This window comes from Coenobita brevimanus, chromosome 39, assembly GCF_032717465.1.
Source record: "Coenobita brevimanus isolate Jiangsu-jjx chromosome 39, ASM3271746v2, whole genome shotgun sequence".
In the NCBI taxonomy this organism is placed as follows: domain Eukaryota; kingdom Metazoa; phylum Arthropoda; class Malacostraca; order Decapoda; family Coenobitidae; genus Coenobita; species Coenobita brevimanus.
Genome location: NC_136992.1, coordinates 14,760,237 through 14,778,509, shown reverse-complemented (window position 1 = coordinate 14,778,509; position 18,273 = coordinate 14,760,237). Strand labels below are relative to the sequence as shown.

Genomic DNA, 18,273 nt, shown 5'->3' with positions numbered 1-18,273 from the left:
TCTATGATTATCAAATAGTTTGGAATCCATACTCCAAAGAAAAAACACTGTGAAAGCAATGTAAATTACGAGCGCATATGAGCTTCCCACCTGCGCTGTTTCCCCGCCGGTATTCTGTCATATATTATTCATAAACACACTCACACTTTATATTGCTACTGCTTTATATACACATATATATAGCTACAGTATTTATCCATACGTTTCCTTCAGTAATAGTAGTTTATTTTCACTCCAGGCATTCACTTTCTCGTTCAATAAACTAGTGTAGAGAGCAAAACATTCACTTTGTCATTACTCCAAGTATTTGTACTCATATTCTTATATTAGTAATTACAGTATTTACATTTCTATTTACATTTTCTATTTTATTTACATTATTTACATTTCTGTTTTATTTACACTGTTACACACTGTCACTTCCAGTAACTAAGAGCTCCTTTCCCTTGGAGCCACACTGAAGCACTTGTACTGGGAGTTTATCACCATTTCCTCCACTGGCTCATCACACGATTCCCCAGAAAGGTTGTAGTCACTGTCCGTCATTATCATGGATAAATTAGCCAGTTCACGTTCCACAGCAGAGTCACTTAGTCCCTAACCCCTTCCCACACGAGGTTTAGTAGGGGTAGAGGTCACAGGGCCCTCTGGAAGCGGCGGAAATGGAGGGGTGCGAGTGCAACGTGGTTTCATCTCAGGAGACAACACTGACCTGAATGACGAGGTGGATATGGGGCCCCCAAGGGTTGACAACATCAGCGTGGTGACAGCTGCTAATTTACATGCTGTGAAATGATTGGCAGGAAATCTAGACAGTACATAATAAATTAGGTAGTTCCGGGTGAATGTAAATATCACTTAGGCTTCTCCCTTCCTTTCTTATATATATTTTTTTTATGAGAACAGGTCATACGGCATATTTCAAGGGGAAATAAACGGAAAATTAGTGAATGAGTGCACATGGGGTGTTGCCAAGTGATAATTAGCCAATTCCAGGTGTATGGCACTATCAGTTACCTTTTTTCTTTTTTATATATATTATTTTGTATAAGAATAGGGCATAGGGCTCATTTCAATGGATGAAATGAGTGGAAAAATTTGGGCAATGTTTGGGTAGCGTGGCACAGCTGGGGCAGGCGGGAGGAGAGGGTAATGGAGGGGAGGTAGGGAGGGGAGTCAAGAATGGGGAGAAAGGGCTAAATTGTCAACAATGGATGGGAGTACAGATGACAGTAGCAGCACTGACTATTGTTGGACACTGGCAGAACAGACAGATGATACAAGCAACCACTTGAAAGCCCAGGTGAATTCAAAATAACACAGAATCACAAAAGAGACACCCCGCGGTATGATCCATTGCACCCGAGCGTCACGAAAGTGACGCCCCACGGTTAAGGGGTTAATGCTGTGACATGACTTGTCTGTATAACTGTTTATTAAGTTGGGATTAAGCTATTCTTGTAAATGCATGCTCAGATAGATTTATAGGGTATTTGTTGTAGTGCTTTGAGAGATGACTTGGCAAGAGTAAGGTTTTACTGGGGCACTGATATAAGAAGTATGAGATGCCAGAGGATGCTGGTTTTTTAGTGGGTGAAGACACTAACAAGATGTGGCTCAAATGCAGTTATGTACAAGTAATATTATTGCTCACGTAATGCAGCTTAGGGGCATACAGCTGTTCTCTCACTTCAAGTATCTGAACTGAGTAACCTAGCCCCATGCCCATATGCATGTGATAAGGATTTCAATGATAGGATGGATGCTAGTAATGCCTTGTAAGACTGACAAATACTGTATCAGTGTGTTACTTCTGAACTTAAGTGTGGATTGCGCTGGAGGATAGACATTAGGGAGCCTGAAGAGAATATAGTTTTTTTATGAGCTGTAAAGAGATTAGCTAAGCTGTGTCTAACTCTCTTAGCTCAAAATGTTTGTTCCAAGGTGGATAAAATTGTGTGGAGATACCAGAAATATAAATGAGGATGGTATCACTGGATAGCTCCAGCTCAGGGACACCCACTATCTTACTGATACCAGTTATGTTACCATGTAAAAATGGCTAATATGTAACACCAGAAAAGTGCATAATTAAAACCTCATCAGTGAATTTATGCAGTATTATTTAGGTGTAGGTATTATGTGGGAATGGGTGCAAAGTAAAACAGTATACCAGTATCACTGGCAGCCAGTTAATTTCTTTTTAGCATGATAATAGGACTCTGACCCCAGTAGGCATTTAGAGTTATAATTAATTAGAGCATTGTAGCATCCAGGTTCTTAGTCAGAATTTAGGAGTGACATTATCAGAATAATGGAAAATTGGACTGTTTGATGAAGCCAACCATCATCCAGTCCTTCATCATCCCAATTGGAGCATGGAGATCCAGGGGCTAGACAATAATGCTCAGACATTTAAGGGAAGAGTAACCAGTCACTGCCCCTAAGCAGTATTATATGACCAATAAAGCCTGGCCCATCTTTTTGTAATTTATTTATAATAAGACTTCATTAATTTAAAGTAATAGTGGCAAACTTTTGCTTCCAGGTCTACCAACAGCAGTTGGGCAAAATGTGGCAGCCATGCCAAATGTGGGTGCCATGGCATCCAATATGGGTAGCCAGAATATGGGCATGATGGGGATGGGTGCTGCAACAGGCATGGGTACTGGTATGGGCACTGGTATGGGTACTGGCATGGGCACTGGCATGGCCACTGGAATGGGCAACATGGGCACCGGGATGGCCACCGGCATGGGTAATATGGGCAACATGGGTACTGGCCTGGGCAACATGGCCACGGGTCTGAACACAATGGGCAACGGCATGATGGGTGGCATGGGCGGCACGGGACTGAGTGCGTCCAGCAGCATGGTGTCCACGCTGGGTGGCGGTGGCACTGGTCTGGGCAGCTCCACCATGGCACGCAGCAGCCTGGCATCGTCACCCGGGTATGGTTCATATGGATCATCATCTCTCTCCCGTGACTACAACCACGCCGCCACCACACCCGCCTCCAACACCTCGTACACCGGTGGATACAGAAACATCATCCAGCTCAGCAATGTAACTATACTGGATTGAGTTACTGACAGTATTTTAAAACTTTGTTCCAAGAAAGATCTTGAAATCTGCATCTTACTTGTCATTACTGTGAGAGAGTGCTGATAATATGTCATGTGGAGGGAATGGATGCAGATAGGATAATGAAAAGGGTATATATGAATGAATTTCAAGGTAGGAGGGGACAGGTATCCCAAGAAGGTGGATGGATATGGTAATTTAGTACATGAAAAAGGCAGGTGTGGATGTTGACACTTGTGAAATGATAAATGATAAAGTTGGTTGGATGAATTATGTACAAAGGTTCACATGAAAAGGAAGTTGGCACCCATTTTTAACTTGATCGTCAGCTGATTGACTCTCTGGCAGGTATATGTGAAGTGCAATTATATGCGGGAAGAAGAAATGTACAGATGAGTATGCCAGTGAGGTGGACTCAGGATTCTTAGGACTTGTATGATGTCATGAAGTTCCTCCCCCATTTCACTGGTCATCCTGTTGAGAGTTCTCCCAATGTTGTGCTTTAGCTGAATGGATCATACCTCATTCCATCTGTAGGTTTAAAAGAAAAAAAAATCAGGGTGATCGTCTGTTCTGTACAAGATGGCCTTCACTTGAGCCAGACATTTCAGTCACTCCTTAGTAACAGCTGATACAATATTATCCCTACGATACATCACTTGCCCTCATCTGCCAGTCACTTTTCTCATACTGTCCCCTAGTCATGTATCCTCCGATCACTCTTCTCTGATACCATCTCCTAGTCATGCACCCTCCAGTCACTCTTCTCTCATACAATCCCATAGTCATGTACCCTCCAATCACTCATCTCTCATATAGCCCCTTAGTTATTCACATTTCAGTCACTTCTCTCATACAGCCTTGTAGTCATTCACTGTAGTCACTTTGCTCATACAGCCTCTTATACATTCACTGTCCAGGCACTTTCTTTCATAGTGATTCTTAGTAATTCACCCTCAAATCACTCCCTATTCATACAACCTATTCATCAGTCACCCACTGTGTCATCAGAGTTGCTGGATCACATCCCAAAAGTGTAGTATTGATGACCACATCAGCCTCCATAAGTTATTCTTTGTTTCATTCATTCATACAGTGTGTGTGTGTGTGTGTGTGTGTGTGTGTGTGTGTGTGTGTGTGAGAGAGAGAGATTAGTTTGTGTTGAAAAACAATGATAATAACATTACTTTTGTTGCAGTTACCACTGGACTACACTTGGCAAGCATTACGAGACCTCTGCCGAGAGTTTGGTGACATCAGGTTTGCAGAAATCAGGTCAAAGGGAACTGGAACAGTTCGATTCCAGACTGAGGGAGATGCTCGCAGAGCAGTCGGTATCCTTTTATAACAACATATGTGTGGCACTTACCGTATTTTCGGGCATAAATGGTGCACTTTTTTTCCAAAAAAAATGTCCCAGAAAATCACCCTGCGCCTAATATGCTCAAGGTCAGGCTTTGGGTAGGGCTACCGGTACTGTAAATGAACTCCAAACACCTTCCTTACAAGTGTTTCCCATATTTCTTTAGAATGATTAGCAAGAAAATATTGTAAATTACAAATATAGTTAGACACATGTAATTGTAGTAATAAATTACAAATACAGTTACTCAGTACATAATACAGTAGGTAAACCTGTGTCCACAGCAGCTGTGTACTGTTGTTTGTTTACATCAGAGGACAGTGTTGCCAATTTAGCATTTCTTGTACAAGATCTAGAGACTCACTTCTATTTACAGTCGTTCTATTTTATGAAGGCAGTTTGAGTGGGGCGATCTGGGACCTCACACTGTTAGCTCTGTTGCCACATCGCCGCCGATACACGTGTAATTATTTGTGCTCGCCTCTCTCTCTCTCTCTCTCACTCTCCTATTTTAAGCTAGTAACTACTTGTAAATGAATTTTAAACACTGTATAAGTGTAATTCAATAAAAAAAGCTATAGTATAGTATAAATCTCGTAAGACTTGTCATTGTTGCTTTTGCGATGTTGTCAGGTGGTGACACGAGGGATAGCCCTGCGTGAGCGGGTCATACTTGGTCAGTCTCCCCCCATGGAAGTTATTGAAAAAAAATGCACCTATAGACTTTTATCTCAGGGGTGGTGTGGAAAAAAAAGTCGAAAACAAGAGAAAAAATAAAGAAAATACAATTAGTAGTAGTTAATATAAATATGAGAGAGAGAGAGAGAGAGAGAGAGCACATGTGTGGCGACGATGTGGCAACAGAGCTAACAGAGTGAGGTCCCAGAGCACCCCACCCAAACTGCCTTCATAAAATAGAACGACTATAGTGGCAATATGTCACATCTAGCTATTGAAAATCTGCTAGTATTCTGGAGATTTTATGCAGTTTTGGATATTATAGAAATTTTAGTACTTTTTCTAGCAATTTTCTGGAGTTTTTATGTACTTAGTGACTTTTACTGGTTTTTGAATACCAATCTAGCAGTGTTTGCTAAGATGGATTTGGCAACTCTGCCATGTTTGTTTACAAGTGATCACAGTGATGCAGTGTGGAGTGGAGATTGATAATATTAATGGTGATGATTGATAATTTAGTGTTGTTGGTTGATAATGGTTAGAGTTATTAATGATGGCCAATATTGGTGATGGTGGAGGTCAGTGGTGATATTTGGTAGTGTTAAGTACTGTAACTTAGCCCACCATGGTAGCTTACCAAAGGGGTCAATCTAAATTTTCATGATTCCTGTACATGAAAATTTTATAACCAGCACATGAATGGTTATGTGGTGATATGTAAATGGGCCAAGTGCTGAAAGTTTGAGGCATTCAGCCAGGGGGTCTGGGGTTAGCTGTATTTTTTATTTTTCCCAGATTGGGCCTGCCAAAGTTAGGGTGCGCCTTATACAGTATGCTCGAAAATACAGTAGTTTATGTACTGGCAGTAGTCAGTCATTTTTAATTGCTAAGTTTGTATTGTCATGAACAATAGTTCTTGCTCCTCCTGCGTTATTGAATCTTCGCTGAAAGAAAGTCATAGGCATGATTTCACTCCAAGCAAAGACTTGTAGTTCCAATATGAAAGCATTTCTTTACAGTAAGAGCAGTGTCATATTCAAAGCATTTCTAAATGGTATGACTAGTGTCATCACTAATTGTTCCTCATGGAGTCTGGCACTGCTTGGAAGTACCTTCGTAACATTGGATAGTAAGTCTTTGTTCATTGTAAAACCCTGACTGTGGCTTCTCACCAGCCAGGGGTAAAATGAGGTGTCAAACTTGTGGCTTACAGGTGTATAGTGTATCAGGCTTCAGCTGTCCTGTCATTCGCTGACTAAATATATCTGTGCTGTTTACTTATCCCCTAATTCTACTGACTGAAAAATTCTTTTATTATCTTACTTCTAAAATTAGTGGTAGGTGGTGGCGACCATCATCCACTCACTTGATGTAGTGCTGCCTACTTCTTCCTTAGCCTTTATCATTCTTTTTCTGTACCTGCCCTTCTCTCTTCCTATTTCTCCCATCTTTCCTGTCACTTCTTATTGCTTTTCTTTCCGTTACAGGTGGCTTTACATTGAGTGACAAGCCAAATGGTTTCCTGTAAGCCAAGAAACCATTTACAACGCTGGGTTGTAACCTTATAACCAAACCATACATGCTCCCTACGTGTCAACAAGTGGGTTGGTGGAGGGTTAGTGCCCCTCCCTGTAAAACAAATAACTCAAGAGTCAGATGGCCACCCCTTACATTATTATGGCATCTGGCAATACATAGATAGATAGACTTCTAAAATGGAATACATCCTGTCAATTTCTCCTTTCTGTGAAATCTCACTTCTATGCAATTTCAGTGTTCACCACCACCTTTGGCACTCCTCTTCTTTCACTGATCCATATGGTGAACAAGCCTACATCTTTTCTATCCTCAATGACCTACAACAGCTTGTACAGCACCCTACCCATATCCCTGACTATCTTGGAGAGAGTTTCAACATATTTAACCTCTTCCTTACATCTAATCCTTCTGCTTATGCTCTTAATCTTTGCGTTCTATTGGGCTCCTCCGATCACAGCCTTATCACCATAACCTGTCCTATCGCTCCAGAAAGGCCTGTGGACCCGTCCAAGAAGTGGCAGCTTTGGCACTTTGATGCTGCTGATTCAGAGGTAGTACTACATTCATTTTCCCCGGAATGGTTATTGCTTCCATGGCTGAGAGCCATCCGAGTGAGCCTTGCACATTACAGAGGTAATTCTCTCTGGCATGGATGCATACATTCCTTTCCTATATCCTGTGATCAGTTACAAAATAAAACATGGTTTAATCACGCTTGTTCTAATGCTCTCCACAACAAGGATAGGGCCCACAGAAGGTACTAGAGCCAACCCACCCCTGAATCTCAAATGTCTTATGTTTCAGTCTGGAATCATGTTAAGTCTGTTCTTCACTGTGCAAAAAATGATTCCATTAATACTAAATGGCTTAAACATATATTCTTCCTGTTCCTTTTTGTGCCTTGCCATAAACCTTTCAAACAACTTTACCTCATCATCCTTCCCCCCTCTTTTACACTGATGACTCTGTAGCTGTTTCTTCTACTGATAAAACAGAACTTTACACTTAGACTTCATCATCATCATCTAATCCTGCGTTGCCTCATGAGGAATGTAGGAGCCCAGGGCTAGGCAATTTGGTCCTGACATTTAAGTTGAGAGTGACCAGCCTCACTCATCCCTGAGTGGCAATACTTGAGCAATAATCTCCAACCACCCCTTGGATATGGAAACCTGCACAGTCTCAATCCAATTGTAGTGCCTTAATTACCCACTAAACCACCAGGTGCCATAATTTGGTTATATGGTTACCATCCAGAATAGTAGATGGTCTCCTGGTGTACAGGAATCCATTTGGCTTGTCATTCAATGTATAGTCACCCATAGGCAGAAGGAAGAGAAAAGAATGAAGGAAAAAAGAAAAAAGGAAAGACAGAAGAGGGAGTATAGAGTCACCCGTAGGCATAAGGAAGAGGAAAGAAAGAATTGGACGGAAGGAAGGATGAGAGGAAAGGGCAGTCGTCCAAGAGCAGCACTACATTGAGTGACTGGATGGTGAGCGCTCCCACCTACCACTGTGATAAAATGCATAAATCTTTTGCTCAGACTTTCTCCTCCAATTCCACCTTAGACAATTCCGGTGCTGTTTCTCCATCACTTCCCCCCTCTGACTTCCTCGTGGCTAACATTAAAATTTCTTCCATTGATATATTTTCTGCCATCACTGGCCTCAGTACTAACAAGGCATGTGGGCCAGATGGGGTCCTTCATGTGGTCCTCAAGAACTGTTCCTCTTTTACACACTGCCCAGGTAAAGTCATTTGTCTCTGTCAACTTCTGCCTTTCCTTCTTGCTGGAAGTTTACCCACATTCAGCCTGTCCAAAAGAAGGTTGGCTGACCATTCTCAGCCCTCTGTCTCCCAGTAGCTTTAACATGCTATATTTAAAAAGTTTTTTTTATTTTCTTATACAAAAATTTAAAGCACCTTTCCTATCACGACTATTTCCAATTTTGGGTGTGGGTTCCGCCAGAGACACTCCACTGTCAATCTCACCTACCTCTCAGACTTTTGGTCATCCTCCTTTCAGGACTTTGGTGAAAGCTTTACCATCGCGTTTGACATCTCAAAGGCTTTCGATCAAGTCTGGCATAAAACTTTACTTTCCAAACTGCCCTCTTATGGTTTCTATTCTTCTATCTGTCCCTTCATCGCTAGTTTCTTTTTTGGTCGTCTTGTAGCTGCTGTTGTTGACGGCCACGGTTCTTCTCCTAGAGGCATCAGTGGTGGTGTTCCACATTGCTCCATCCTGTTACCAACTCTCTTCCTTCCGTTCATCACTGAGACACTGACCTTCTAAGCTGTACATCTAACCCTATTTACTCATAAGTTGCTGACTCCACCCTTCACCTTTCCATTCGCTTCTCACATCATCCATTTCAGCAGTTACATCAACAAACAAGGAATGAGGCTATGGCACACCTAATGTCTGACAGCTCATATCTGTGAATGGGGTAAAAGTAATCTTGTTGTTTTTAATGCAGTCAAAAACTCAGTTCTTACATCTTTCAACCCCTCAGAATCTTATGCAGGAGTATCCTCTAATTTTCACAGTATCCAACTCAGTCCTGCATCATCTTTAAACATAGTTGGGATTTCATTTTATCAGGCTTTATCTTGGAAAGATCATATTACCTGTCTTGTAAAATCTGTTTCCAAGAGATTAGGTGTGATAAGTTGACTTTGTGCCTCCTTTACCCCTGCACAGTTGTTGAATTTACACAGAGGTCATATTCACCCGTTGAGTGTACAACTTTCACTTGTGAGGAGGCTTCCCACATACAGCTCTTCTCAAAAAGGTGGAGTCAGAGGCTTTTTGTGTCATTAATTCTTCTCTTACTGGCTTCCTTCAACCTCTGTCTCTTTGCCGCACTGTTGCATCTTTTTATCTTTTCCATTGCTACTTCAATGGTCACTGCTCCTCAGAATTGTCTGCTCGCATCTCTTGACCACTACAGCAGGCACGTAGCACCTGTCTAACAACAAGCTCTCATCCCTTTTGTGTCCAACTCTCCAATGCAAGAGTTGACCATTACTCCTAGTCCATGTATGCAGCAGGTCAGCTCTGGAACTCTGTCCGTCTGTCTGTATTTCCTACTGCCTATGACCTCCAGTTTTTCTATTGCAGTGTGTCCAGGCATCTCAAAATGAACAGGTCATATTTTGGCCCACTATTATCTTGCAGACTTCTGACTCTTGGTTCCTTCATCATCATCATCATCATCATCATCACCGTCAGTCATCATCATCATCACCATTATCATCATCATCATGATCAATCATCATCATTATTAATCATTATCATTATTGATCATCATCCAGACCTCCTTTCCCACTCTAGGGGAGGATGAGGAGTAGTACCATCCAGACAGCCCAAGTTTGCCCACTTCAATGGGCCATGCATCCATTCATTCATCATTCAAGCCCCCAGAATCCTGGCTCTATCTGATGCACCAAAAACTTTCACCACATTCTGTAGCTTGTCATAAATGTACTGGTATCCCATTGAGTCAATCTGGACGCTGTCACGTTAAAAGTGGGTGCCAAGTCCCTTATCATGCACATCTTCTCATAACATTCATCCAGCCAGCTCAGTCTCTTGTTAGTCCCCAAGCATCACTGACTTCCATACCTGTGTTCCTCATCCACTCATCCACTATATCCCTCCACCTTCTCCTTGGCCTACCTTGCCTCCTCCCTCCTCTAGATTCGCTCAGATATTCCTTTTTTTACCACTCTATCATTATCTATTCTCTCCACGTGACTATACCATCTCAGTACACTCTCTTCGATTCTGGCGTCCACAGACTTCCCAATTCCGCATCTTTCATGAATCACATTATTTTGTATCCCATCCACTCTGTACACCACATACATTCCTCAAAAGTCCCATCTCCACTGCTGTCACTCCTGAGTTTCCATTTTGATGCCACACCATGGTCTCACACCCATATGTTAAAGTTGGCACTAACACTCCTTCATTTAAGCCTCGCGCAGTTGCAGCACTCAAGCCTCTGTTTCTTATCAAGGCCTTCATCACACCAGCTACCATCTTTCCTTGTGTCACTCTACTTTCCACATCTTTTGCACATCTTCCTCTCTTTTCTGTCACTGTACCTAGGTATCTGAACTCTCTCACCAATTCCAGTCTCTCTCCATTCATTGTAACATCACACTGGGAGTCACCTTCTCTGTCAATTACCATCACTTTTTGCTTTTCTGCATTTACCCTCAAGACACGACGCTCACAGACATCAGCAGAACTCTGCACTAGTTTACCACCATTCATTACCAACGCCATCCCTCTCTCCATTACTCGCGTTGTTACTTCTCTCATCACCCTATCTATATACTGTATATACAGTAAACTCGCCCCAAACACGTTCTCGCCGAACACACTCGCAGTTATACGCGGTTAGTGCTGGGATACGTATAAGACAACATAAGATTAAAGAACGATTACAAAAACTATAAATTTACACAATAGAGGCCTTTGAAAGGCCAAATCCTCGAGCATCAGCTCAGCATGCATGGTTTGTTTTGATCACGTGATGTGATTCGCTGTACTGCTTTTCCTCAGTGCTGTATTTGTAAGTTAAATATTTACAGTACTGTTCTGGTAAGTTTATGTGCAAGTTAAATTATTATTAAATAACATTCAAGCAAGAAATAAAGTCTTATAACCAGTTTTCTGATAGGCGTCAGAATATTACCTTTTTTATTTGTTTGTTAAGTATTTGCTGTACTGCTTTTCCACAGTACTGTATTTGTAAGTTAAATATTTACTATTCTGGTATGCACTTGTAAGTTAAAGCACTTAAAGATAGTTAAAGCATTAAATAGAGCCTTGTAACCAGTTAACCTAATTTATAGATTACATACGATCGGTGGGTTCCAAGACAATTCGCCATCATGTCAATTCCCTGTCAGGACAGTTCACACCCTGGATGATTCCCTGTCATTCTATGAATATACTTATACTAATTAATCAATACTTTTATAAATATACTTATTATTAATTAATCAATACTTTAATAACTATATTTCAGGGGGATCCATCAAAGTCTGTGTTGTCTTGTTATTGTTGTGATGGCGAACTGGCTTGACAGCAAATAGTCCTGAAACCATTTTGCTCACTAGGTCCCCTAAACGTGGTATTTTGCTGTTATCTGCCATTGGTAATCAATATGAAGCACTTTAAGTGGTTAGAAGGTTTATTTAATGTTATGACTTACAAATACAGTACTGCACAGCAAAACTTTGACATACAAACACATAAACGCAAGGCAACATTCCGACGCCGATTGGTTTTGGCATCGGAATGTTGCCTTGTGTTTACGTATTTGTATGTTGAAGTTTTGCTGTGCAGTACTGTATTTGTAAGTTATAACATTAAATAAACCTTCTAACCACTTAAAGTGCTTCATATTGATTACCAATGGCAGTTAACAGCAAAAGACCACGTTTAGGAGATCTAGGGAGCAAAATAAGGAGTAGTTAAAACTTACGCGGTTTCGCGCCGAATGCACCACGTTAGGAACGAAACCCGCACGTTGGGGGCGAGCTTGCTGTATTGAAAAACCATGGGGACCTTACACAACCTTGTCGCATGCCCATATTGATCATGAACCATTCACTTAGATGCCCATTTACCCTTACATGTCTCCGTACCATCATAAAAACTCTTGACGGCACCTAGCAGCTTACCATTGACATCGTACATGCGTAAAACTTTCCACAGTCCCTCTTTGTCTACTTTGTCATATGCTTTTTCCAGATCCATTAATCCCATAAACACCTTATAGACTTTCTCATAAGACTTCTTCACTATCTGTCTCTGCAGATATTCATCAACACATTCTTTGCCACTCCTAAAGCCACCCTAGGATTTCTAATATCTCTCTTACTTTCTGCTAATAATTCTTCCTTATACCTTCCCTACCACACTCAATAACCTTATGCCACGAAAATTCTTGCACTCACTTTGCTCCGCTATATTTTTGTTCAGGGGTACAATCGCAGCCTTTTTCCACTCTGCTGGCACAGTTTAACTCATCGATGTCCTCTTACATATCACCAACAAGCACTTCATTCTACTTTGTCCAGTACACTTCATCATCTCTGGATACACCTCATCAACCCCAGCTTCTTTCGCATTTTTCAGGTGCTTCACGTCGTTCTTCACCTGTTCGAGTTCCACATATCCTGGCACTGCATTCCTTCTCTGCACACCCCCCAAACCAGTCATGTTTACAGGCTGCACAGCTACTACACCCACGGACCACCTACATCAAGAAACCAAAGTCCTCAAATCAAGGATCACCTAGACATGAGAGGCACCCAGTTTCTTGCTGCAGCCTCCACAGACCCACAACATCCACTACAGTACATGGCAGCACATCCACCCACACCAAGGAACATCAAAACAACACCCAGCACACGATACTATACACAAATACTGTCATCTCTTCCCCCTCAGACCAGTTTCCAGAAGCATATTCACACTCAGATCACTCGCCTCTCCATTTAATCACTTAAAGACAACACACTGCTGCATGCACGCCTCCTGACATCCACCCTTCTGAATCCTGTCTTCCTCGTGAGGACAGGGTCCACCTGGCCAGGCTGAAATGTGGACACCATCCAGCCCTCTTAAGCTACCAGAATTGGCTGGATGACTCCGTCGCTGATGCCTGTCCAGGATGCAGCACAGCACCCCGTACTATTAAGCACATTGTGGAAGACTGCATTACACACAATCACCTACGCCAACAACACAACATACACTCTTTTAGAGCTCTGTGGGAAAACTCGGTCTCGGCCATGGCCTTCCTAAGGGACTTGGGGCTGTTTGGCCAGACTGCCTAGGGAACAACTACTACAGCTGCTCTGTCCATTCTGTTCCCATTCATCAAGCTTTCAAAATATTCTTTCCATCTGGTCCGTACCTCATCCCCATAGGTTAATAATCTGCCACTTACATCCTTCACACTTTCACATTTCTTTCCGCTGTCACGTCTACATTTCCGCACCTGTTTCCAGAATAACTTCCTATTTCCAGAGTAGTTTGCATTCATTTTTCTTCATAGGTCCTCATTTACCTCCTCGATTTTCCTCTTCACTAGTCTCTTTACATGCTTCTTGCTGTTAATATATTCAGTTCTTATTTCAGTTGAACCCTGGTTCTGTAACCACTTTAGCCACTTCTTCCTATTTTCCTCCATTGCTCTCTTAACCTCTTCATCGTGCCATGCCATACCTTTCTTCTTTGTTGTTACCCTTGCCACACCACACACTGCTTTAGCATTCCTAACTAAGCAGTCCCTATATGCATTCCTTCTTCCTTGCATAAAAAAAAAATATATATAAATAAAAATAAAAAGTGTTGCACATTGCGCGAGAGACACTCCAACTCCACAAAACACTCAGTGAGTACACCCCACATTGGTAAACCTGCCTTCATGAGGATGCACCGAATTGCATGCTCCTTGCATTTTCTAGCCAGCTTTGTTATCATGAAACTATTTAGATTGTAAAAAATAATAATAACTTTGAGACATCCTGAGCAATTTTTATTGCTTCAGAAGTTCAGATAACAGGACAACTTTATTATTATTATTATTATTATTATTATTATTATTATTACTATTACTATTTGGACATGTGGAGAGGATGGAGAATGAAAGACTGACTAAGAGGGTGTATGTAGGTGAGGTGGAGGGAGGGAGAGGGAGGGGTAGACTGAGGATGAGGTGGAGGGATGGAGTTGAGAGGTATATGAGGGAGGGGGGGGTGAGTTGGGGGGAGGGGAGTCAAATGGTGGGTGACAGAGTGACTTGGAGGCGTTTTGTCTGCGGCCACCCTTTGCGGGATTAGGGCGTCGGGCTATAGATAGATAGATAGACTATTACTATTCTTCTTTCTTTCTTTTTCTCCTCCTCCTCCTCTTTCTTCTTCTTCTTCTTCTTCTTCTGCTTCTTGTTTTTCTTTTCTTCTTCTTCTTCCTTCCTTTCTTTCTTTCTTTTTCCTTTTTTTTTATTTTTTTTTATTTTTCCTTTTTTTTATTTTATTTTTTTATTTTATTTTTTTTTCAATCAACTTACTAACTAGATATTTCTGCTACATGATTGGGGTGGTTCCTAAGAGATTAGAGTCAAATAATTGCTGTAAGACAGACTGGAGAAAACATGTGAAAATGGCTGCATGATAATTACTGGAAAAGTGTATGCATACTGTAGGTGAAAATGGAGAAGATTTGTGGAAGGTATTGTATATGTATGTTACAATTAAAATGGTGCTGGATTCTACAGCTATATTCATTGTGAAGTGTGTAAAGAGAAGGATGTGTGAGTGTGTGGTTCTTTATAGGTGTTTGAGTAAGGCAAGGGCGTGTGATGTCCCTTCGGCTGTTCAGATGAGAGGGATGAGGCTGCGAGGGATGTTAAAACTCTGGCCATTAATGGTGAACCTGCAGTATCTCCAGGTGGAGCTTTATTATGTGCTATATGGTGAATGGGGTTTACGCAGACTGGATCTAAGTTTTGTGAGTGTGAACATGTGGTCAGACAGTAAACACATAGGTGATGATTGTTGAGAGGTGATCCTTTGTATGGGTTGGTGGGTGAAAAGATGACTTGGTGAATTAGTTAAAAAGTACTGTACCTCAGTGCAGGTGTTAAAAATAGAGGTTAATGTGCAAAGAAAGTGGAGTTTTTTATTTTTGTTTATTTTTTTTTTTTTTTAATGTGTCTGACTATGGGCATAGAATAAAGTGACATAGAGAAGAATGGTGGCAGGTGGTATGAATGCCTTGATGCAAAATAAAAATCTTAGCATGGAAGCTGCAAAGTGTCACTGCTCGCACTGATGTGGTTGCAAGATTAGGATCTAATGGCACAAGTGTAATAAGATGAGAGGTGAAAGAACTGTATTGGAAATGAGCCTGTTGAGGATATTGAATTAAAAGAACATTATCTTGGAAGAATTATGCACACAGGGAAGTACTGTACATTTCCCAAACACATCTCCAAAAGTGGATATGATTTTTCTATTTGAACAGGTCACTGTGCAGTAATATCAAAAGTTTCCTTAACTAGATCAACAGAAATGTTGGATCGGCAGCGTCTGGATGGGAGGATCCTTGATGTTGTCCTCTTGTAAGATCTGCAGCCAGACTGTGATGGTGGTGGCAGTAGCCCACCCCTCTGAGGACAACAAAACAACGCTTCACTTACCCTCTTCAGTACACCTCTTCAGCCTAATGGCAAGTGCAGGAGCCACACAGACGACTCTCCAGGTAAAGCTGCTTCCCAGGCCCACTGAACACAAAATGGTACTCTCCTTACCTCTTGTCTTACGGTTTACCCTCTCCTTCCTATTACACTCAATGCACACTGAACATAAAAACACAACTACACATCAGTCTTTGCTTCCTTTTATTCCTAATTCTTCCTTTCTTGTTCATTTGTATTGACCCTTTAACTTTCTTGTACTTAACCCTCTCTTTCACTAAGGGCTGGACTTGTAAGTCTTACGTAAGAACAGAAGAGAATGGGCGAGTGCTTTTTATGTACTCCCTTCAACATAGTTGCTGGAAAATGAATGGGCTGGTAAGAGAGCCAGTTTGGGTGGCATTGCAAGAGTTCTTACAACTTGGATAGACATTCACTGTGGTTGGTGAAGGATTACATTTTGCAGTTTTAATAATGGTGTTGGAATTCACTGTCAGCTGGAAGTGTTCTATGTATGTATGTTTCTTAGTTTGGGAAGTTGTTTCACGATTGTTCCTTTTAGAAATCACAGTTGGATATCGTGTGGAATAATATTCCCTTTCATGGATACATTTTCCATGCTGCTGCAGTATCGATGTCCGTAGAACATTTAGGTAGATGTATGTCAAGAATTGTCATAATTCATAAATGATATAATTGATTTTTTATTTTATTTTTTGTAAGCTAAGATTAGCTAGTAGTTGCCATTCACTGGTCTTTTGGAAGAATATTAGTGGATTATGTTACATTTGAATATATTGAAGGGTAATTGTGTTCAGTTGCCTAAGGAATCCTGCTGGACTAGTTTAACTGGATCAATGTACCTGTTTATAGATAAGATGTACTTCGCTAATAAATGGACAGTGGGCCTTCTTTCTTGGTGTTTTTTCTTGTGGACCTTTAGATTAGTTTTCCTTAGATCAACTCTAGTAGGGGTTGTGAATCTTATTTGTTGATTAAAGTTCTTTTCAGCAGAGGAGCATTATGCTCCAAAGTATTGTTTGGTATGTGATCTGGTGTGGCAAGGCTTACTGTGAATCAGTACGTTGCATGTTTGGCATTTGCAGCAACAAGTTTCTTTGTCTTTATGCCATGAGCACCGTGGACTTACAATATTTGTCAGGTGAATCCAAAGCAATTTACACTGATATCTAAGATCTGTGGCGAGATGAAGTCATCAGCATCATTTGCTATGCATTCATGAGGCTGATTGTCAAGTCCATGGACGTAGAAGTGGGAGAGACAGTGGGACTTGTTGCCAGCTTTATCTGTGTAATACAGTACAAAATACCTAGCAGACTCCATGTACTGTACAATACAGGAGTCTAAATGTGTATTTTCTGTCTTTAAGTTCAAGTTGACCTTGATTAGTTATCTGATTAGTTGGCTGAAAAGAGTGTGTTGAAGTATATTCCTTTTGTTGTTTGGCCATGAAGAGGAAGTGCTCAGAGGCTAGTAACAAAATAAAGGGTTCTCTTGTTTTGGAATAATTTGTGATGATTATGGTTGTCTGAGGTTTAAGGGGAAAGGCCAGGACAATTTAGATGAAAAATTTATACCCACATTGTGGTGGGAAAATGTTTACCCTTGTCAGAAAGAAAATTGAGTAATAATTGTTTTTAATTAAGATTCTTAAGGGATTACTACCAGTATCATTAAAAGAAATTAAAAACAATAATTGGCTTTAGAATTGCTGGCCAACCAATCCCCTCCCGAGATATAAAAATTTGATTTGCTAGTTTCATTGTGACCTTCACAAGAGCCCATGTACTGTGTTAGATGTCTGTTTTTTTTTTTTTTTTTTTTTTTTTTTTTACCCCAGGGTCATGTAAACATTAACTCAATGGACTTCATTCTAAAGTAGCGCTGCTGCAGTTCACCATCCTCCTTTTGGGAGATAGGGAGGTAGTTGAGGAACATGTTTTACTGGGCAGCTTCCTACCAACTTGTGAAAGCATTCCTCTCAAGTGAAGTACTTATTGCTTATAATAATTTGGGGTACAGTCTTTCTCTATCCAGTTAATGATTGATCTGTTTGGAGAGGCTGGGGAGACTCTAATGGTGAACAAAAAAAGTGTTGTTTTCCCATCATGACATTTTAGCATGCTAGGTTCTGTAGGGTAACTGGTGTTCCAAATGTACTTGTGTACTTGGTGTTAACATAAGTGGACTGGTCTGTTCAGCTGTGAGCAAGGCATATAGAAATATAGTTGTGAGCTGTAGTTTCTGTATGGGTGAGGGGAAATAATAACGAGGATTGTACACCTAATGAAAACAGATTGTGTAGTATTACGATGATAGTTCAAAGCATTACTAAACTCTCCACCAAGAACAGCTGGTAG

At 41.0% G+C, this 18,273-nt stretch overlaps 1 protein-coding gene across 3 annotated transcripts in view; it reads left to right on the top strand.

The window, feature by feature from the left end:
* The window catches only part of rump (heterogeneous nuclear ribonucleoprotein rumpelstiltskin), a 155,540-nt gene that overhangs the window by 126,329 nt on the left and 10,938 nt on the right, over positions 1–18,273 (top strand). For 2 of the 3 annotated variants that reach the window (XM_080270153.1, XM_080270152.1), the window contains 3 exons: positions 2,549–3,066; positions 4,283–4,418; positions 15,766–16,795. In XM_080270153.1, the coding sequence (XP_080126279.1) occupies positions 2,549–3,066; positions 4,283–4,418; positions 15,766–15,821 (710 nt within the window). In that variant the 3' untranslated portion in view covers positions 15,822–16,795. Of the gene's footprint in view, positions 1–2,548; positions 3,067–4,282; positions 4,419–15,765; positions 16,796–18,273 lie in introns of those variants that run through there. The other variant, XR_013896845.1, reaches the window with a different exon arrangement.